This window comes from Ovis aries, chromosome 1 (genome assembly GCF_016772045.2).
Source record: "Ovis aries strain OAR_USU_Benz2616 breed Rambouillet chromosome 1, ARS-UI_Ramb_v3.0, whole genome shotgun sequence".
In the NCBI taxonomy this organism is placed as follows: domain Eukaryota; kingdom Metazoa; phylum Chordata; class Mammalia; order Artiodactyla; family Bovidae; genus Ovis; species Ovis aries.
The window spans coordinates 47,379,484-47,402,601 of record NC_056054.1 but is presented as its reverse complement, the minus strand read 5'-3'; the positions used below and the strand labels follow the sequence as shown (position 1 = coordinate 47,402,601).

Sequence of the window (23,118 nt, the reverse complement as noted above, 5' to 3'; positions counted from 1 at the left end):
CAGGAGCTGACTGTGGCTCAGATCATGAACTCCTTATTGCCAAATTCAGACTTAAATTGAAGAAAGTGGGGAAAACCACTAGACTATTCAGGTATGACCTAAATCAAATCCTTTATGACTATACAGTAGAAGTGGGAAATAGATTTAAGGGACCAGATCTGATAGACAGAGTGCCTGATGAGCTATGTACAGAGGTTCATGACATTGTACAGGAGACAGAGATTAAGACCATCCCCAAGAAAAAAGAAATGCAAAAAAGCAAAATGGCTGTCTGAGGAGGCCTTACAAATAGCTGTGAAAAGACAGTCACAAGACTATAAAAATAAACCACAAGCCCAAACCTGGGCCCTCCAAAAAACTCTATCTCTGAATGCTTATTTTGTTCCTTAAATCCTTTTCCTTGTCTGTCTCTTGAGGATTCTGGTGCACCAGACTATAATACTCATGAAGAGTGAACTTATCTACCAATTATAGACAAAACTAGAAAACCACAGGCTGCCCACGTGGGCTGCCTGCTTCTTTAAAACTCCTCCATGGAGTCACTGAGCAGAATGTTTATGTCCTATTGAGGATTAGTAATCCCAGACTAAAGAGAAAGAAATGGTCAATTTTGCACATAGCCGTTTGTCACCTATACTTGCAAACACCACTTCTTCCTTCTTTGGGTGGGAGTGAGCAAGGGTGTTGAGAGAGGCTAAATACAGTAAATTAAAACCCTTCCTATATTCTTGACTTTCCATGAAATGAATCTTTCTGAAACAGCTCTCAAATTCAGTTAATTTCTTCCCTCAAGACTGTTCATTTTTGTGGAAACTATTGTAGTTTAGCCCTTGACTACTGAAGTGAACTGAGCCAATTTTCCTATTTTTAGATTCAGACTTCCCCAGCCCACCCTGGTCTTCCCTGGTAGCTCAACAGGTAAAGGACCCACCTGCAATGCAGGAGACCCTGTTTCAATTCCTGGGTCAGGAGGATCCACTGGAGAAGGGATAGGCTACCCACTCCAGTATTGTGGCCTGGAGATTTCCATGGACTCTATAGTCCATGGGTTCGCAAAGAGTCAGATATAACTGAGTGACTTTCACTCAGTCACTCACTCAGTCCACCCTATCCACAATATAATCAAACAAGATTTAATTTTGCACCAACAGAAACATTACCACCAATACAAATAACAGGTCTTTGAAATCACTCACTGAAAGTTAAAAAGTGTAAACATAAGCTCCGTGACTGTCAAGAGATGGTAATAGTTAATTACTGAAGAGATAACAAAGACTTCCTGGGCATCTGCTGATAACAGGGACCTCCAAATATGGAAAAGGTACAGACTGTTCGGTTATAGGAGCAGTAGGATTGGACGTGTTGGATCAAATGCGTGGATGGACAAAGAAACGGGTAAACAAACAATAACATTTTAATTTACTATTGTACTGTTGTGTATAAATCACCACAATTCAGTTCAGTCACTCAGTCATGTCTGACTCTTTACCACCCCATGGACTGCAGCATGCCAGGTTTCCCTGTCCATCACCAACTCCCAGAGCCTGCTCAAATTCATGTCCATCACATCAGTGATGCTATCCAACCATCTCATCCTCTGTTGTCCCCTTCTCCTCACGCCTTCAATCTTTCCCAGCATCAGGGTCTTTTCTAGTGGTTTGATTCTTTGCATCAGGTGGCCAAAGTTTCAGCTTTACATCAGTCCTTCCAATGAATATTCAGCATTGATTTCCTTTAGGATGGACTGGTTGGATCTCCTAGCAGTCCAAGGGACTCTCAAGAGTCTTTTCCAACACCACAGTTCAAAAGCATCAATTTTTGGGCACTCAGCTTTCTCTATAGTCCAACTCTCACATCCATACACTTATATGAAGAGTACATCATGAGAAACGCTGGACTGGAAGAAGCACAAGCTGGAATTAAGATTGCTGGGAGAAATATCAATAACCTCAGATATGCAGATGACACCACCGTTATGGCAGAAAGTGAAAAGGAACTAAACAGCCTCTTGATGAAAGTGAAAGTGGAGAGTGAAAAAGTTGGCTTAAAGCTCAACATTCAGACAACAAAGATCATGGCATCCGGTCCCATCACTTCATGGCAAATAGATGGGGAAACAGTGGAAACAGTGTCAGACTTTATTTTTTGGGCTCCAAAATCACTGTAGATGGTGACTGCAGCCATGAAACTAAAAGACGTTTACTCCTTGGAAGAAAAGTTATGACCAACCTAGATAGCATAGTAAAAAGCAGAGACATTACTTTGCCAACAAAGGTCCATCTAGTCAAGGCTATGGTTTTCCAGTGGTCATGTGTGGATGTGAGAGTTGGGCTGTGAAGAAAGCTGAGTGCCGAAGAATTGATGCTTTTGAACTGTGGTGTTGGAGAAGACTCTTGAGAGTCCCTTGGACTGCAAGGAGATCCAACCAGTCCATTCTGAAGGAGATCAGTCCTGGGATTTCTTTGGAAGGAATGATGCTAAAGCTGAAACTCCAGTACTTTGGCCACTTCGTGCAAAGAGTTGACTCATTGGAAAAGACTCTGATGCTGGGAGAGATTGGGGGCAGGAGGAGAAGGGGACGACAGAGGATGAGATGGCTGGATGGCATCACTGACTCGATGGATGTGAGTCTGAGTGGGGAGGCCTGGCCTGCTGCAATTCATGGGGTCTCCAAGAGTCGGACACGACTGAGCGACTGAACTGAACTGAACTGAACTGACTAAACTGACCTTTATTGACAAAGTAATGTCTCTGCTTTTTAATATGCTGTCAAATTTGGTCATAGCTTTTCTTCCAAAGAGCAAGCGTCTTTTAATTTCATGGCTGCAGTCACCATCTGCAGTGATTTTGGAGCCCCAAATAATAAAGTCTCTCACTGTTTCTGTTGTTTCCCCATCTATTTCCCATGAAGTGATGGGACCAGATGCCATGATCTTTGTTTACTAAATGTTGAGTTTTAAGCCAACTTTTTCACTCTCCTCTTTCGCTTTCATCAAGAGGCTCTTTAGTTTTCTTCACTTTCTTCCATTAGGGTGGTGTCATCTGTGTATCTGTAAATCACCACAAACAATGTATAATTTTGCACAAGTTATATTATAAAATAGATTTTTAGAATTTTATCTTGGTAGAAATAATTTAAAAGATTTACACAGTTATGCCACAAAGTATAGCATTCTTAGCTAATAGTATTACTATTTTGATAGTGATCTATAATAATAGTATATCATATTACTATATTGTTGTTGTTCAGTTGCTAAGTCATGTCTCTTTGTAACCCTATGGACTGTAGTCACTGTCCCCCACTATACAGCTATATATATATACACTTACACATAATTTGCACATAGTAATGTAATAGTTATATATAATGGCTTTACTATTAAAGCTATGATACTCATATCATAGAAATTCAACAATATCATCCAATGGCATGCATTAATACATCTCATACAAATCTGTTGATGATGGTTTTCATCAGAGTAAGACAAAAATTGAATTAGGAGTTCAAGTACATGGTAAACAATGGAATGGTACAGGAGATTATATATATATATATATATATATATATCCTCAGTTCAGTTCAGTCACTCAGTAATGTCCGACTCTTTGCGACCCCATGAATCGTAGCACGCCAGGCTTCCCTGTCCATCACCAACTCCCGGAGTTCAGTCAGACTCACATCCATCGAGTCAGTGATACCATCCAATCATCTCATCCTCTGTCGTCCCCTTCTCCTCCTGCCCCCAGTCCCTCCCAGCATCAGGGTCTTTTCCAGTGAGTCAACACTTCACATGAGGTGGCCAGAGTACAGGAGTCTTAGCTTTAGCATCATTCCTTCCAAAGAAATCCCAGGACTGATCTCCTTCAGAATGGACTGGTTGGATCTCCTTGCAGTCCAAGGGACTCTCAAGAGTCTTCTTCAACACCACATTTCAAAAGCATCAATTCTTTGGCACTCAGCTTTCTTCACAATCCAACTCTCACATCCATACATGACTACTGGAAAAACCATAGCCTTGACTAGATGGACCTTTGTTGGCAAAGTAATGTCTCTGCTTTTTACTATGCTGTCTAGGTTGATCATAACTTTCTTTCCAAGGAGTAAGCGTCTTTTAATTTCAGGGCTGCAGTCACCATCTGCAGTGATTTTGGAGCCCCCCAAAATAAAGTCTGACACTGTTTCCCTTGTTTCCCCATCTATTTCCCATGAAGTGATGTGACCAGATGCCATGATCTTCGTTTTCTGAATGTTGAGCTTTAAGCCAACTTTTTCACTCTCCTCTTTCACTTTCATCAAGAGGCTTTTGAGTTCCTCTTCACTTTCTGCCATAAAGGTTGTGTCATCTGCATATCTGAGGTGACTGATATTTCTCCCGGCGATCTCGATTCCAGCTTGTACTTCTTCCAGTCCAGCTTTTCTCATGATGTACTCTGCATGTAAGTTACATAAGCAGGGTGACAATATACAGCCTTGATGTGCTCCTTTTCCTATTTGGAACCAGTCTGTTGTTCCATGTCCAGTTCTAACTGTTGCTTCCTGACCTGCATATAGGTTTCTCAAGAGGCAGGTCAGGTGGTCTGATATTGCCATCTCTTTCAGAGTTTTCCACAGTTTATTGTGATCCACATAGTCAAAGGTTTTGGCATAGTCAATAAAGCAGAAATAGATGTTCTTCTAGATCTCTGTTGCTTTTTTGATGATCCAACAGATGTTGACAATTTGATCTCTGGTTCCTCTGCCTTTTCTAAAACCAGCTTGAACATCAGGAAGTTCGTGGTTCACGTATTGCTGAAGCCTGGCTTGGAGAATTTTGAGCATTACTTTACTAGCATGTGAGATGAGTGCAATTGTGCAGTAGTTTGAGCATTCTTTGGCATTGCCTTTCTTTGGGATTGGAATGAAAACTGACCTTTTCCAGTCCTGTGGCCACTGCTGAGTTTTCCAAATTTGCTGGCACATTGAGTGCAGCACTTTCACAGCATCATCTTTCAGGATTTGAAATAGCTCTACTGGAATTCCATCACCTCCTCTAGCTTTGTTCGTAGTGATGCTTCCTAAGGCCCACTTGACTTCAGTTTCCAGGATGTCTGGCTCTAAGTGAGTGATCACACCATCGTGATTATCTTGGTCATGAAGATATTTTTTGTATAGTTCTTCTGTGTATTCTTGCCACTTCTTCTTAATATCTTCTGCTTCTGTTAGGTCCATACCATTTCTGTCCTTTATTGAGCCCATCTTTGCATGAAATGTTCCCTTGGTATCTCTAATTTTCAGTGGTCAACTAATGGCAAGTTAGTGGTTTTTAACAAAACATTTATACAAATATATACATATATCCTGTACCTATTACATACAAATGAATATGTAATACATATATGGATACATAATTATATGTGTATGTGTACACATACCCCATTGATCAGTAAGTCATAGGTCATACTGGAGGATTTGTGGAAGATGAATGTTAGCTCTCTCAAAAATAAACAACCACTTTGAATAAGGATAGCAACAGTATTTGTGTGAAAGCATCTCACATATTCAGCTGTTCATTATATGCCAGGCTTTCTTTATCCTCATTCCTTGTATACAGTATCTCATTGAATTGCCACAGCAAGTCTTTGTGGTATGAATGATGGTACCACCCCTATATTACACAGGTGGGGATTAAAATTTTTTAATTTTGCCATATTTACCTACCATCCCATGACTAGTAACTAAATATATGCTAGGATCCTAAATAATCTTTGTCTTTCGTACCCTTCTTTGTCACTGAAGATAAATATTACCTGGGTCCGTAGTAAGACTGTCTGGAGTAAGATAATTAAAGACCTCATCTGACAAACTTATTGTCTAATTCACATTCACTTCTAGTTATTCTTTTTTCCCCATAAGTGAATGCAAATTTTAAAAGAAAATTCTTTTCCTTTCTAATTCTCAGTTATTTGGCAAAAAGTTAACATTGACTTGTGGAAATGCATTGTGTAAAATGGGAAGAGAAATGCTTGTTGATAAAAGCCAACTATTCTTAATAAGATATAATTTTTAATTGCATACCTTTATACTTAGGATATGAATAATCTAACATCTAAGAAAACCACATAACTTTACCTACCCTAGCAGAAAACCCATAATCATCTGACACTGAGCTTCCTGTTGAAATGTCTCAACAAGTTTGTAGCCTTTTAAATAATTAAGAAAATTAGTAATACTGTAATATTTTGAAATTAGCTTGTCTAGTAATTAACTAAGCTACAGAAGAAGCTAAAATAAAATTTGATGGAAATTAGCAAAAGGCAAAAAAAGTAGACACTGGTTTTGACATTTACAATTAATTCCACACAAATATTTGTTTAATCAGACAATGTGGTTAATCACCAAGGTGAAACTGAAAGTTACCAACACTGAATGCTGGTATAAAAGTTAATAAATTCAGTTCATAGTCATTATGCACATGCTAGTTATAATGATTTACTGTCCATACCAAATCTTTATAAGCACTGTAATTAAATATAAAATGCACATTAGAATTATAATGAGTAATTAGGGCAACATAACTAATATGCATGAAAATCCCAAAGCTCATTAAAATGTAAGAAGACAAAACCTGTTCTACCTAGTGTTTCGCATATTTTCTGTAGCTAAATGAATGCCAGTGTAGTCTATACATTGTTTACCGTTTTTTGGTTTTTATGAATAAGGCATGTAAAACACACCCTGGAAACATTTGGTTTAGTTACCAGAAAGAGGCTTATTTCCATTTTGGAAGAAATAGAGCTAATACACACATATAAATACATGCACAAAACCACACTGAAATAGTTACTTGATGCTTTTAGTAGACTACCTCATAGGATTACTTCAGTAAGGAGGACGTAAAACCATAATGGACTGTTATTTCATGGGGCACACAGTGGAAAACTGAAAAGAGGCTGAAGATAATAGACCCGATGGGGAGCATTGTCTTGACCCTCTCTACTCTTTTTACATTATTGTCATACTCACCTCCTACTATGAATTTCCATTTATTTTTAAAAAAATGGTGAAATCAAATTCAGGCAGAAATCCTAAAACCAGCACTTAACCAAAAATGATAACAGAAACAGAGCATATTGCTTCTCGCATTGTTTTGGAACCATTCATTCTGCTTCTTTTATATATAAATGCATAAATTGCTTCTAATATTCCAAGTATACACAGATCACCTTTCTAGTTTATATCATATCCTGAAATTTCAGATCAGCTAATAACAAAGATTTCTAGTCAAAATAAACACATATTTCCTTGACCAACATATCCATTTATTCGACCAACATACAGCCCTGTATTTCTAAAACGTGTAACTTTTTGAGATACATTTTTAGCTTTAGATTATATTTTAGGTGAAATATGCCCCCAATTCTGTTATTTTCACATCCTGACTTAACAAAATTTCTTTATTAAAAAATTCCTTAAGAAGTATAAGCAACAGAATACTCTAAAGCAATTATCCTTCAAATATAAATAAATTTTAAAAACACTCATGAAAGAAGTATACATTGTTAGTAAATGGTGCTAATGTCAATATTTGCCAATATAATACAAATATACTTAAGAGTCAATTATATATTACATGAAGATAATAAACCCCTTAACATTGAATCTAGCTCTGTATTGCATTGAAAAAGCCTGGAGGGTAAATTATAGCAAGATCATAGAATTATAGTATTTTATAGGAAGTATCATTCATCACATTCATTTATTCAGTCAGCATTTTTAAAGTGTCCACTGTGTCTTCTGCTGCTGCTGCTGCTGCTGCTGCTAAGTCGCTTCAGTCCTAAAGAAACACAGAAGATTATGACTGAATCTATGAATGATGTTATTGGACATTTTTAATTCCACTGGAGCCCTGAGCTTCTCTAAGGCAAGAATCACTTTAATCTGTTCTTGACCAGTGTTCTGCGCTCAGTCGTGTCCGACTCTTTGCAATCCCATGGTCTGTAACTGGGCAGGCTCCTCTATCCATTGAATTTCCCAGGCAAGAATACTGGAGTGGGTTGTCATTTCCTTCTCCAGGGGATCTTCCCAACCCAGGGACTGAACTGGTGTCTCCTGCATTGGTAGGTGGATCCTTTTACCACTGAGCCACCTGGGAAGCCCATTCTTGACCAATAGCATGAAGTAAATAAATCATTAAGAGAACAGACAATAACTCAAGAAGAAATATTGAGTCAATAGATGATACATGAAGATAGAAAAACCTCCCACTTTTCAGATGCATTGCATTTGTAGTAGCTGAAGAAATGGGGATTCTTCCTAAGGTGAGTCCTCATCAGCCTTTCCAGAGTGTTTTAACAACACCTTCCTGACATGCTAGCTTTCCACCGTACTTGGTTTGCCCAGCACCTCCTATTCTTTTGGTTTCTGTGCTACCTCTGTTCTGTATAATATATCCTCAGTCAGACATTCTTCACACTAGCTTACTCTCAAATCTATAATTTGTTTTGGATGCTTCTGATAAAACAAACCTTCCTATTCAAGGCAGACCCATAGAACTCGCTTTGGCTTCAGAATGGAAGAAACGTTGAGCACAAATAGCTGTAGAAAATTCTTCAGATTTCCCTGGCAGTCCAGTGGTTAAGACTTTCACTATGGAGAGCCCCAGTATGATGGAGGGGGAACTAAGAGCCCATAAGCCATGCAGCATGGCCAAAAAGAAAAGAAAATTCTACCTACAAAAGTCTAGATTGTGCCTTAGCAAAGCTGACTTCCATCCAAATCCAAATGAGGATACAATAATATTTCCCAGAACTATTGATGATGCGCTTGACCACATGACTGCTTTGACTAATGGGCATTACTGATATGACAGAGTAAACACATGAGAAATAAATGTTGACAGTTATATGTCACCAAGATAAAATAGTGATTTGTTACACAGTATTATTGTGGCAATAGCAACTGAAATGTGGAATAAGACTATAGGCTATCTCTGAATGCTTTCTGAGTCCCATATATTGGTGAAAGCCATAGACAAATATTGCTTGAATTTTTTCTAGAGCTATGCTTTCCAGGTACATAGTATTTTAATGCTGAGTTATATAGCATTCTCTAGAGTTATAGCGCTACATGTGTGCTAAGTCACTCCAGCTGTGTCCAACTCCTTGTGACCCCACGAACTGTGGAGCACCAGGCTCCTCTTTCCGTAGGATTCTCCAGGCAAAAATACTAGAGTGGGTTGCCATGCCCTCCTCCAGGGGATCTTCCTGATCCAGGGATGGATTCCATAGTTCCTACACTGCAGGCAGATTCTTTACCACTGAACCACCTTGGAACTCCACATATAATGTTACATGTGATATTATATAATACATATAAATAAAATGCTAAAGTTAACCATTTAATTTCAGATACTTTGTTCTAAATCATATCTAAAATGCTAAGGAGTATATTAAATTTTATTACATTTAAATGTAATATATTTACATATAATATATAATAAATATATCCCATGCATTTATTATTATATACCATTAATATAGCATACATTATATACATATAAATATTCATCTATATAAGTATGAGTGCTATGAGTGCCTGCATTCTAAGTCACTTAAGTCATGTCCGACTTACTGTGACTCTATGGACTGTAGCCCACCAGGCTCCCCTGTCCATAGAATTTTCCAGGCAAAAAATTGGAGTAGATTGCCATGCCCTCCTCCAGAGGATCTTCCTGACCCATGAGTCAAACCCATGTCTCTTATGTCTCCTGCATTATAGGTGGATTCTTTACCACTAGCACCATGTGGGAAGCCCCTCTAACTAAGTATAAAGGGGTGAAAAAACATAAGTTATATAGAGAATGGCCTATGGAAGAGCAAGGGCAGAAACAGGGGGCCAGTTGGGATACTTGCAATATATTAGGCAAGAGGTAAATTTAGCTTGTTGGCCTCCCTGGTGGCTCAGCAGTAAAGAATCTGCCTGCCAAACAGGAGACTCAGATTCAATCCCTGAGTTGGGAAGACCCTCTGAAGAAGGAAATGGCAATCCACTCCAGTATTCTTGCATAGGAAATCTCATGAACAGAGGAGCCTGGTAGGCTGCAATCTACTGGGTCAAAAAGAGTTGGACACGATTCTGAAACAACAAACTTGGCTTGTAGCAGTGTGGTGTTAATCATGATATCAATAGTTATGGGTGGTGAGGAGTGATCAGTGTAGTCGCTCGGTCCTGTCCGACTCTGTGACCCTATGGACTGCAGCACGTTAGGCTTCCCTGTCCATCACCTGTTCCTAGAGCTTGCTCAAACTCATGTCCATCCAGTCCGTGATGCAGTCCAACCATCTCATCTTCTGTTGTCCCCTTCTCCTCCTCCCTTCAATCTTTCCAAGCATCAGGGTCTTTTCTAATGAGTCAGTTCTTCCCATCATTTGGTCAAAGTATTGGAGCTTCAGCTTCAGCATCAGTCCTTCCAGTAAATATTCAGGGTTAATTTCCTTTAGGATTGATTGGTTTGACCTCCTTGCAGTCCAAGGGACTCTTGAGTCTTCTCCAACACCACAGTTAAAACCATCAATTCTTCAGTGCTAAGCTTTCTTTATAGTCCAACTCTCACATCCACACATGACTACTGGAAAAACCATAGCTTAGCCTATACAGACCTTTGTCTGCAAAGTAATACCTCTGCTTTTTAATATGCTGTCTAGGTTGGTCATAGCTTTTCTTCCAAGGAGAACACATCTTTTAGTTTCATGGCTGCAATCACCATCTGCAATGATTTCAGAGCCTGAGAAAATAAAGTCTGTCACTGTTTCCCTTGCTTCCCCATCTATTTGCCATGAAGTGAGGGGACTGGATGCCATGATATTAGTCTTCTGATTGTTGAGTTTTAAGCCAACTTTTTCACTGTCTTTCACTTTCATCAAGAGGCTCTTAGTTCCTCTTGGCGTTCTCCCATAAGGGTGGTGTCATCTGCATATCTGAGGTTATTGATATTTCTCCCAGCAATCTTGATTCCAGCTTGTGCTTCATCCAGCTTGACATTTTGCATGATGTACTCTGCATATATGCTAAATAAGCAGGGTGACAATATACAGCCTTGATGTACTCCTCTCCCAATTTGGAACCAATCTGTTGTTCCATATCCAGTTCTAACTGTTGCTTCTTGACCTGAATACAGGTTTATCAGGAGGCAGGTAAGGTGATCTGGTATTCCCATCTCTTTAAGAATTTTCCACAGTTTGCTGTGATCCATGCAGTCAAGGCTTTAGCATAGTCAATGAAGCAGAAGTAGATGTTCTACTGTAATTCTCTTGTGTTTTCAATGATCCAACGGATGTTGGCAACTTGTCCTCTGGTTCCTCTGCCTTTTCTAAAACCAGCTTGAACATCTGGGAGTTGTTGGTTCACATATCACTGAAACCTAGCTCAGAGAATTTTGAGCATTAGTTTGCTAGTGTGTGTGACGAGTGCAGTTGTGTGATAGTTGAACATTCTTTGGCTTTGCCTTTCTTTGGGATTGGAATAAAAACTGACTTTTCCAGTCCTGTGGCCACTGCTGAGTTTTCCAAATTTGCTGGCATATTGTGTGCAGCACTTCCACAGCATTGTCTTTTAGAATTTGAAAAAGTTCAGCTGGAATTCCACCACCTCCACTTGCTTTGTTGTAGTGATGTCCCCTAAGGCCCACTTGACTTCACATTCCAGGATGTCTGTGTCTAGGTGAGTGTTCAAACCATCATGGTTTTCTGGGTCATTAAGATCTTTTTTGTATAGTTCTGTGTATTCTTGCTACCTTTTCTTAATATCTTCTGCTTTTGTTAGGTCTATACCATTTCTGTCCTTTATTGAGCCAATCTTTGCATGGAATATTCCTTTGATGTCTCTAATTTTCTTGAATAGATCTCTAGTCTTTTTTCTTCTGTTGTTTTCCTCCATTTTCTTGCACTGATCTGTGAGGAAAGCTTTCTTATCTCTCCTTGCTATTCTTTGGAACTCTACATTCAGATGGATATATCTTTCCTTTTCTCCTTTGCCGTTTGCTTCTCTTCTTTTCTCAGCTATTTTTAAGGAATCCTCAGACAACCGTATTGCCTTTTTGCATTTCCTTTGATTGGGGATGGTTTTGATCACTGCCTCCTGTACAATATTGTGAACTTCCATCCATAGTTCTTCAGTGAGGAGTGCTAAAATGCATTTTAAAGGAAGAAACTGCAATATTATTGAGTCTCTCAAGACTTGGAAATATTTTGCAATGACTGATGATCTGGTAATAGTAACTGTTCATCAAATGCATAGATAAGTTTTGCAGGATGAGAGCAGTAAAGAGCAAGGAATCTAGCGGTTTTGACTTAAGGGGCACTAAATAAGATTGAGATTATAAGGAGGATATCGGCTGCACATGTTTATTTTTATTTCTGAGCAGAAGAGGAAAGAGCCTGAAGATTTCGCTAATAATTTATTCATGTGCTGGCGTTGCTGACATGGAATTTATTTGTTAGCCAGACTTCTCTTTTCTTGACAAACCCATCAGTTGTCAAATTGCTTTTGCTGTTAAGCAGACTTTTCTCAAACCACATTTTATTTAATCATTTCAGGAAGGATGACTTTTCCCCCCCTTTTAAAACATTCTTAGTCCCAAATAAACCTTTGCTATTGTTTCTTAAAATTACAGGTTTTCTACGATCCCTCCTTCCCACATCTTTCAATTTCTTTAAGACACAATATTTGTAGTGAAATGTCTCTCCCACTTTATGTCTTCTTTTCTTTTGGTCTTAGCTACCTACTGTGTTTGCTCTGATTTAGCTTTCATTATCCTTAAATAGAAGTGTCCAAGACTGTGTTTTTCAGATAGGAAGAAAAATTACCTCTCAATTCTAAAACTAGTATCACTTCTTGCTAGATTGTTGTCTCCTTGTTCAAAGTCCATGGCAAGTCTGGATAAAGCATGTCCATTTCAGAGTTATGACTCCTGTTGCTTTGCTCTTTGAACCATGTAGAAATACTATAATAGGACAGCTTCCAGGATACAGGTCCGAGAGTACAGCTGATTGACACCTCAAGGTAAACGGAAAGGTAGAAGCAATTCAGTTTAATGTTCACCTTCTTACTAGAGAATCTGTGCCTATAGTTGTGGAAAATGTCATTAATTTAACATGTTTCCTATAGTTTTGCTAGACTTCTAACCTTCTTCATGCATTTGAGGGCAGTAGGCAGGGAAAAAAATTGGTAGTTTACAACTAGATTTCTGTAATGTAAATCTTAGCACTTTTTCTTTAATCCCCTCCCTTTTTTCTAGCTACTCAAAGGCTTTCTTTTCATTCCCTCCAAGACAGTGTGTTTGGAAAGTAATTCCTAGAATATATTAGCAATATGAATTATTCATTTCTCAGAATTAAACAATTTTAATAACTGAATTTTAATCAACTTTTTAAATGTGCTATTTTAAGATTATTGAAGGCCACAGAAACAAGAAGAAATAATAAACCATTCAGTCAACTAAGGTACTTTCAGAGGAATCTGGCCCTGAGGCCAGAGAGAAATATCAACAGATTAAAAATTAACCTAAGGAAAGATTCCATCAATGTTATCCCCATCTATTACAGATTATATCTTTATTGTTATCATTTATTTTATATTGATTGATTGCAAAAATCTTAAATTTATATATGTTTAGCTTATTCACATTTTGAGAGATCAATATTAATCTTTAAAAGTGTACCATGACTTAAAACATAACAATAAGCATAATTGAACTGTAAACAACTTATTTTAACTGATTAATTAATGCAGCTGGAAAAATTTCCCCATCAGAAAAATAATCCCAAGGATATTTTCATATTTTACAGGTAATCTAAAGAAAGCATCTCAATTATTCTAATCTTTATTTGGAGGGATTCATTAAAAGTAATTTTTATAGCAGTAAACTTATAATAGCTTCAACATGTAAAGAACATATTCAGATGTTTAAGAATTTGAACATTTGCACTGATGGGCAACTTTTGTTACAACATCATATGTGCCAAGAATCAAGATGCCTTTGGAGAATCCAGCTTCACAATTCTTGCAGACTTGTTCAGTGTACCCAAATCAATCACATATAGCTATAATTCACCATTACTGACAACAGAGAAGAGAGCAAATCATGAATAAAATCTAAAGAAAGAAAGTTTGGTGAACAGCTAGGAAAACAGTGAACCATTTAATTCCTATTGATACAGCTGGTGGCCCAATAAATCTCAGACATATTTTACAGTGGATGCATCACTGGAGTGAGCATTGCTGACTACAAGGGGACAGCTACTTCAAGCTGTAATTTCAGTAGTGCTGACCCTTGCCAAAGCATGATATGAATGAATTCTGTCTAATCACAAGCAAACTCATTATATAACTCTTTCTTTTCCTGTTCTTTTATCTACTTCTCCATGAGTCACAAATAACATATCTTTCCATCCTTAAATGGCTTCTCACAGATGCACATTCATAATCAACACAATACCAGATCATTCATACCACAATATATGTGACTAATGAAAACAAGTATATTTAACTGCCTTAAAATGATTAAATGTTATAATAGAGTTAAATCATGAGTTTAGAAAATTAATCCCTTATGTTGTCATTTCAAACAACGCACAGATTTTTTTTTTGAGAGTGTAGGGGACCAGTTCTAGGACCGTTACCAATGGCCCTAAAATCTGACTTAATACACAGTTATATATCTTACCTCTGTTTTTTTTATAAAATATTTTTCTTTTTACACATCTGTGTGAACATAAGGGAATTAGAGATCACAGCTTAGTACACTGTCATAATGAATATGAAATACTGAAGTTTAGTTTACATGCAAAATTATTATCATTGTCATTCTTTTCAAAGAGACAATGATCTCATCATTTGCTTAACTGAATTACTATATTGATCTTGTATATGCCCTAACACATGACATACCTCCACAATTGCACATCTTTCTAGAAGGGACACCTATGTGTTCCATGCACTTTTAATGTTCTATCACATTGTTGAATCAAGCCTCTTACTTCTTGGTCAGTGAGACAGGAGACTAAGTCTACTATAAATATTTTAACAAAGAATTTGCCCTTGGTTAATTACAGTAAATAAAAAAAGCAAGATATTGATGGACTTCTGGAAAGTAAACTTGATGTACAAGTTTATCTTTGAATTAATCACATGCTTGCTGTACCAAGACAGTGATTTAAAAAAAGAAAGAAAACTCAGTTTCCTTTCTATCCATATCTGATTTATCACAATTCTATGCTCTTAAAGGGAATATAGCTGTGATACCCTATTGATTTGCAATAATTCCTGTTTAATAATAGACAGGTTCTATTGACTTCTAACTCAGTACAGAGCATTATAAGCATGCTCCATGAACTGTTTTACATTACCTGTACAGCAATCCTATGAAGTAGGCACTATTTACTTTTCAGATGCAAAAACTGTTTAGAAGGGTTAACTAATTAAGATGGTGAATATTAGTACCACTTTCGGTTGACAAAAAGTGGTGTCTTTTATGAAGACAAAGTGGGCCTTTTTATTAATACTACAGTATGTCGCCACTATGTAAATGCTTAAGGTCTTGATGAAGCAGGAAATACCTTACACGTTGGATTATTTTCATTCTCCATGAGAGCTTACCAGAGGTGTAATTCAACCTCTGGTAAGTTCTTTATGCCATGAGTCATGAAGACTATGTCTGTATTACAGTATTTTGATTTTTAAGAAGTCCAATTAGATAAACGTTTTAAAAATTTATCTTAGTAATAACATGGAGTTCTTAGCTTTCTTTAAAATAAAATGAGTCATTGAAATAAGGACACATGTACTTCATTGAAAGGGTTTATTGACCTTGTGATCCATTTCTGTGAGATCTATGGAAACCTTAGAAAGATTTTCAGGTTTCCTACCCTGAGTTGCATCATATATTCAGGAAAGAAAGTTTTCAGCTATCATCACCCTCATTTGTAGCAGTGGTGTATTGAGCAAGCACATCTTTTACATCCTGTATTCTCTGGTAGATGCTAGAAACCTTTTTTTTTTTTTTTTCCAGAAACTGTCCATTTGACGAAGTTTCATAGTACAGTTCACAAAGTTCAGAATCTAGACCAAGGTCAACATGTTTATTTACCACAGTGTTTTCCTATGTAGCTTTTCTAGGATGAATTTCTTCATGATTTACTTTCTATTACTACCCCTCACTCTTCTTTATTGTATTTTAATTTATTTATTATTTATTTATCATGGCACCTTTATCATTGTCCATCATTTTGAGGAGGCAGGGTGGTGATCAAACGTCTTTGAAGTTCTAAAGTTTCACTGCAGCTAACTCACTTCACTAAGGCTATTAAAGTAACTCTCTGATTCACTCATTTTTTGTAATAAGACTTTGTACAAAACCAAACTTCCCAGTCAGGATGGCAAGAGAGGAAGAAGGTCTTTGTGGCTATTGTCATGTAACTAAGAAAGCTTGAATTTTGATTAGGCTTGTTGGGTGCCAAGTGCAGAGGTTCTGTTGCTTGCACCTGCAGAGCCTGGAGTTTTGGGTAAAGAACCTTTAATTATCTTCATCCTGAAATGACTGGCTAAACAATGACAGGAAATATCCCACTGAGTAAATGAAAAGGGAAGACTCCTTTTCTATGAGCATCTAATCACACAGGTGCTAAATATCCCTTCTTGACCCTTTCACTGCTGGTCTTCCTCATCATCTGTTCTTTGCTGTTTCCTGCATTTGTCTAATAACATTCATCTGAAACTATACAATTGCTTCAGTTTATAGCCATATACAACTTGATACAAGGGTAGGATGCCTAATTTCAGCATTGCAAAGGAATCAGTCTATTCCAGAGGATGCCACTGTACTCATGAATTCGAGGAATCCAAGTAATCACCTTCTTTGCCGCTTTGGTGTAATTTAAAAAGTTACATTTGACTAGAACAGCAACAACAACAAATAGATTTCCATAGAAAGGAAAAAAAAAATAGTTCCAGAAATAAAAATGCTTGCATATGCACATGTTTACACTCCTACTCCCACTTCTATTCCAGGACCAAAATTCACAGAACAACACAGTATGGTGGGGAAAGAAATAAGCTCTGGGAGCAACTACTCAGGGTTTATCACTTGATTGTCTTTTCTAGGAAGAGCCCAAGATGATTTCCTAAAACATGGACATTTCAGGGGAAGCTGAGTGCTTTGTACAACTTTACTGAGCACACATAAAATTCACTGTTATAGCTCCAGTTAGAGATGTACTTAGCCATAATTGTTGTGAGGTATATATTTCTGGTAAAAAAAAATGGCCATATCCTTCTGATGCAAATAATTACATTACATAAAACTCGTTAGCACCTTATAGCTCATGAGCACAGAAGTTAGTTAAAGCAGTGATGACAGTAGACTTGAAAAGTCATGTATCACATAACAGAGGATGCGGAATAGACCTTAGACATCTACTTCTCCTACTGTCCAAAATATCCAGAATATGCCCCACAGAATATTTGGCCCTCAAGAACTCAGTATAAATGCTCTCTAATTCTGTGGTCTCATAAATTTGGAAAAGCTCCATACTGTGAGATTCACAAGGAATACATGAGCATCACAGTCTCTGAGATATGCTCTAGAAAAGAAAACTATTGGGTTTGATTAGACATTTCAGTGGCCACAGAACTCTTATTTATACAAAGTAATAGGATTCAGAATGGTGTAAACTTGGAATTTCACTAAACATGTCTTCTCACTGCCAGTTAACTCAAATGAGTTGACTCAAGTCCAGTGCGGCCAATGATCTATTTAATTACATTTTCTCTCAATTCCTGCCTTCTCTATGGATTGGCCAATGATTTTCTCATCATCCTAAAGATTATTACAACAGGCTTCTAGCCATTCTGCCAGTTTCCTCTCCTGCCTCTATGCAGACCATGTTCCACACAGTGGCCAAAAATCTGTATAAAATGCTAATCAACTCATGTCATACATCTGCTCAAAATCTCCACAACCTCATCTTAGAATAAAATTCAAAGGCTTTACCATCAACTACCAGACCTTCTGAATCTGAGTTCCAGCTGCCTATCCACCTTCTCTTCTGGATTCTTCTGCTCACTTAATCTGCTCAAGTCACATTGACTGTTTTGCTGCTCCTCAAACCTGTTAAGCATGTTTCTACCTCAGTAGTTTCCCCTCAGGGTCTTTGAGTTTTCTTTTTTTCTTTTATTTTAATAATTTTCTATAGAAAACTATATGATTTCTTTCCTCACATCGTTTAATTCTCTGCTCAAAATCTCTTCTTTATCAATAAGTAGCTCTGTAACTCCACCACATAAAATAACCCACCTTGCATTCCTTTTTCTTTCATCTTGCTCAGTTTCCATCTTAGTTTGTATCACTCCCTTACTGGTTCTTTATTTACTGTTTGCACATTCATGTACATGTATGCATACATACAGACTCAAGGATCTTAGTCTCATGAGGCCCGGGATGTTATATTTTTTATTACTGTAGTCTTCAGTAAAAAGTACCTGTTGAGTTGATGAAGGAATGAAGAGTAAATAAAGGGGTGGATCTGCTTCCTCTTGTACAGTCATTTTCAAAAAAGGCAGAATAATATGCATAAGGATTCATTCGTGTCCCAAAGAAAAATCAATACTGTTTTCAAGTTCAAGTTTATAATTTTAGCCTCAAAATGAAATGTATTTGAAAATTCCCTCTCCATATTGATTACTTACACCCCATGGCCCTTTAATTCTCTAACACATAAAACACTCTCAGGACCTTTTCTTACTCACAGTGTTAATTCCTATTTCATTCTTTATGTAAGCCTCCATATGTCATTTTAGTATCTTTCTGTTTTTCAGTGTCCATTTCAGCAGCCTGTGAACCCTCTAGACAACATGATCATGTCCCTTTAACTTGTATGTTTACCAAGTGTTGAGCTAAATGCACACTGTACTGCATAAAAGGCTTTTAATGACAAATTAGATTTTTATTTAGGTTCATTACGCCTGGGTTTTCAGGCCATGTTCTGGATTTCATGATTTTGTTTGTAATGAGTCATGGCCCCCTTGACAGACAAGGGAGTAATTAAACGAGCTAGGTTTTCAATAGAAACTTGTGATGGATCTCCTGTTGCATATGTTATTTCATCTCCAATAATAGTTGGATATCATAAAAGATTATGGTCTCATAGGGTGACAGAGAGAGAAATACATGAAAGTCTGTGAGAACAGAGTGAAAATACAATCTTACCTATATCTCTTACAAGCAAAACAATGTCATAATAATTGACAATAAGTGGGTTTTTATTTGTAGATATCTTTTGTATTGTTATTGCCTTATAAGAGGGGGTGTGCATCTTTACCTAACAAAGTTAAAACTTATTAAGTGGTTCTTCATGTTGAATTAGAGAGTATGTATGTGTTTATATTTGTGTATATATAAATGTGCTTATGTATATTCTTTTATTTCCTTATTCAAACTTTTCAAATTTTTTGCCAAGTTATTAGCAAAACATCTATAAAAATATTTCTTTTCAAATATCTTTCTAATTGAGTCTACTATTAAAAATAAAAATACCATAAAGAAATAGAGGTGCTATAAATTCAAAGTAAAGTATCACCCTTAACAATAAATGATTAATCTGCTCAGGTATTTTTAAAAGGAAAGACAGTTCTGTTGGAAGAGGGTTTACAGTTTTTATATTCACTACATATTGAAAAATCATTATTGCTTTCTAAAGAAACTTGAAATATATCCAAGGTGCACACCTAGTCAAGTCTTTTGTCTGAATAAATTAGTATTTGCATATTCCACGTTCCTGTTATATTGAACTTTCTCATAGTGTTATTGAAATATGTACTTTGCTAAATGTAGACTGGTAGAAAAGAAAATATTTATGGAAAAATAGAGGCATACAAAACTGGAAAAATAAAAAATAGGAAAAATCTAGATGACCTTGCAATTGGTGATGACCTTTTAGATACCAAAGGCGTAATTCATGGGAAAAAAAATAGTTGATAAATTGATTAGAATTTTTGGCTCTGTGAATCACACTATCAAGATAATGAAAGTACAAGCCACAGACTGAAAAATATTTGCAAAAGATGCATCTGATAAGAGACTGTTCTCCACAATATATAAAGAATACTTAAAACTCAATAAAAAATAATGTAAACAATTGAAGCAAAAAGTGGACCAAAGAAGATGTATAGATGACAAAGCAGCACATAAAAAGACACTTCACATCATGTCATTAGTGAAATGCAAATTAAAATAGAGATACCACTACAAACCTACTAGGATGAATAAAATCTGAAACACTGACTCCAAATGCTGATGAGAACATGGAACAACAGGAATTCTCATACGTAGTTGGTAGGTATGCAAACTTTGTAAGGCAGTTTGTAAGTTTCTTACAAAACTAAATATATTCTTATCCTATACTCTAGCAATTGTACTTCTTGCTATTTACCCAAAGGAGTCGAAAACTTACATCCACACAGAAAAATGGATGTTTATAGTGGCTTTCCATGTGATTGCCCATGCTTAAAGCAACCAAGAAATTCTTTAGCAGGTGGATGGATAAATAAACTGTGGTACATACAGACAATGAAATATTATTCAGTGCTAAAATGAAATGAAAAGACATGGAGAAAACTTAAATAAAGTATATTACTAAGTGAAAGAAGCCAGTATCAAGCCAATATGAAACATATGAAACATGTTATATGACCCCAACTACATGACATTCTGGAAAAGGCAAAACTATTAACAGAATTAAAAAATCAGTGGTTGACAGTAGAGGGGGAGTAAAAATGAGTAAGCAGATTTAGGAGCATTTAAAAATAGAATTTTAAAGGCAGTGAAAATATTTTAAATAAAACAGCTTATGCGTACAACTCCTAAACTCATCTACTTAACTGTTGAACCCATCTTAGTCAATGGATATTTCTAACCTTCTACCTAAGCCAAATAAAATTACCCTCTTTTTTTTTTTTTTTTACATCTATCAAAAAATCCTGTTGGCTCCAACTTTGCAACATACCTCAAAGCCAGTAACTTTCCACTACCTCAGGTGCTACCACCGTAGTCTGAGCTGTCAACATCACTTGCCTTACTTACTGTAGCAGCTTTCATCCTGGCCTCATGATAATCTTTTCTCAACACAGCAGCCTGAGTGATGTGATACTACTAACACATAAATATGGGATTTAGAAAGATGGTAATGATAACCCTGTATGCGAGACAGCAAAAGAGACAGATGTATAGAATAGACTTTTGGACTCTGAGGGAGAGGGGGAGGGTGGGATGATTTGGGAGAACGGCACTGAAACATGTATCTATCATGTAAGAAACGAATTGCCAATCTATGTTTGATACAGGATACAGGATGCTTGGGGCTGGTGCACGTGGATGATCCAGAGAGATGATATAGGGTGGGAGGTGGGAGGGGGGTTCAGGATTGAGAACTCATGTACACCCGTGGCGGATTCATGTCAATGTAAGGCAAAACCAATACAGTATTGTAAAGTAAAATAAGGTAAAAATAAAAATTTTTTTAAAAAATAAAACAAAAGCCAGATTATGCCCCCCCTCTGTAGTGGTTCACCATCTCATTCAGAGTAGAAACCAAGTCCTTAATATTGCCCTCAAGGTCCTATCTAATCTTCCATCCTTTGGCTCCATACATTATTCAGGGTTCTCACAGAAAAATAAAAACAATATTTATGTGTGTATCTACATATACGTACATACACACAAACATATATGCTGCTGCTGCTGCTAAGTCGCTTCAGTTGTGTCCAACTCTGTGCGACCCCATAGACTGCAGCCGACCAGGCTCCTCTGTCCCTGGGATTCTCCAGGCAAGAATACTGGAGTGGGTTGCCATTTCCTTCTCCAGCAAACATATATACACACATGTATATGTTAATCCCTCAGTCGCGTCTGTCTCTTTGTGACCCCATGGACTGTAAGCCTGCCAGTCTCCTCTGTCCATAGAATTCTACAGGCAAGAATACTGGAGTGAGTAGCCATTCCCTTCTCCTATGTTGCAATGAATATTTTTAAGCATCATTTTGTGCCAGGCACTGTGCTTTGACTTCTGAATAAACAGAGATAAATCAGATATTTATCCTATCTTTAGGCAGCTGACAAGGAAGCCTGGTGTATCCATCATTACAAGACACAAAATGTATGTTATGAGAGATTTAGAGAAACTATTCTGAAAAAAGGAGAGCTATTTCCTGCCAGAGCAACAAGGAAGAGTAAGGAGATAATGACCCCAAAATTTGGGCCTTGAATCTGTGGAAATGGGAAAGGATAGCATTCCAGGTAGAAGGAAACACATTTTTAAAATATCACTAACATGATAGGGAGTAAGGAAAAACAGAATAGGAAGAGTTCAGACTTTGAGTCAACATGCCTGACATGAAATCCAGACTCTGCAGCTAAGTAGCTGTGTGACCTCAGACAAATTATTTAACCTCTCTGAGTTTCAGTTCTCACATTTGTAAAATTGGGATAATGCCATCTAGCTTAGAGCATTACTGTGAGGAAATCATGAACATAAAGCACAGAGCCACCATGACTGGCTCCCAGCTGTCACTCAGTGAATGAGAGCTATTATTGAAGTGCAGTTTGACTGGAGTACAGATGAAGTGTTCCCCTCAACAATGCCATTTTTCCAATAGGAAGCAAGGCCAAAATGTATTGCATTTACTCTGCACTCCCTAGGAACATTTGTCTATTGTCCAACTTGAAAAATGAAGCTGAAAATGACTAGTCTCATATGAGAAGCTAAACACTGAAAATGTGATGCATTGGTCTATCAGGCATAAGATTGCTTTGAATATAGAAGGAATAAAAATATGTGTGCTATATTTCTGTTGAAGATTATTTTAACTAACCCACCAGTTTCTTTCTTTCTTTGTTTCTTTTTCAGTTGCTCCTACAATTCAGGAAATTAAATCTGGCACCGTGGCCCCCGGACGCAGTGGATTGATAAGATGCGAAGGTGCAGGTGTGCCGCCTCCGGCCTTTGAATGGTACAAAGGGGAGAAGAAGTAAGGACTTTGTGATTATTACTCTGTTTCAAGCACTTTGAGCTAATGTGTTTGTGTTTCGG

General features: G+C 37.2%; 1 protein-coding gene across 1 annotated transcript in view; it reads left to right on the top strand.

The window, feature by feature from the left end:
* Positions 1-23,118, top strand: part of NEGR1 (neuronal growth regulator 1) — a 1,017,459-nt gene that overhangs the window by 762,490 nt on the left and 231,851 nt on the right. Inside the window, exon 5 of the mRNA XM_012173704.5 lies at positions 22,936-23,056. Within this exon, the coding sequence (XP_012029094.1) occupies positions 22,936-23,056 (121 nt within the window). The remainder of the gene's footprint in view (positions 1-22,935; positions 23,057-23,118) is intronic.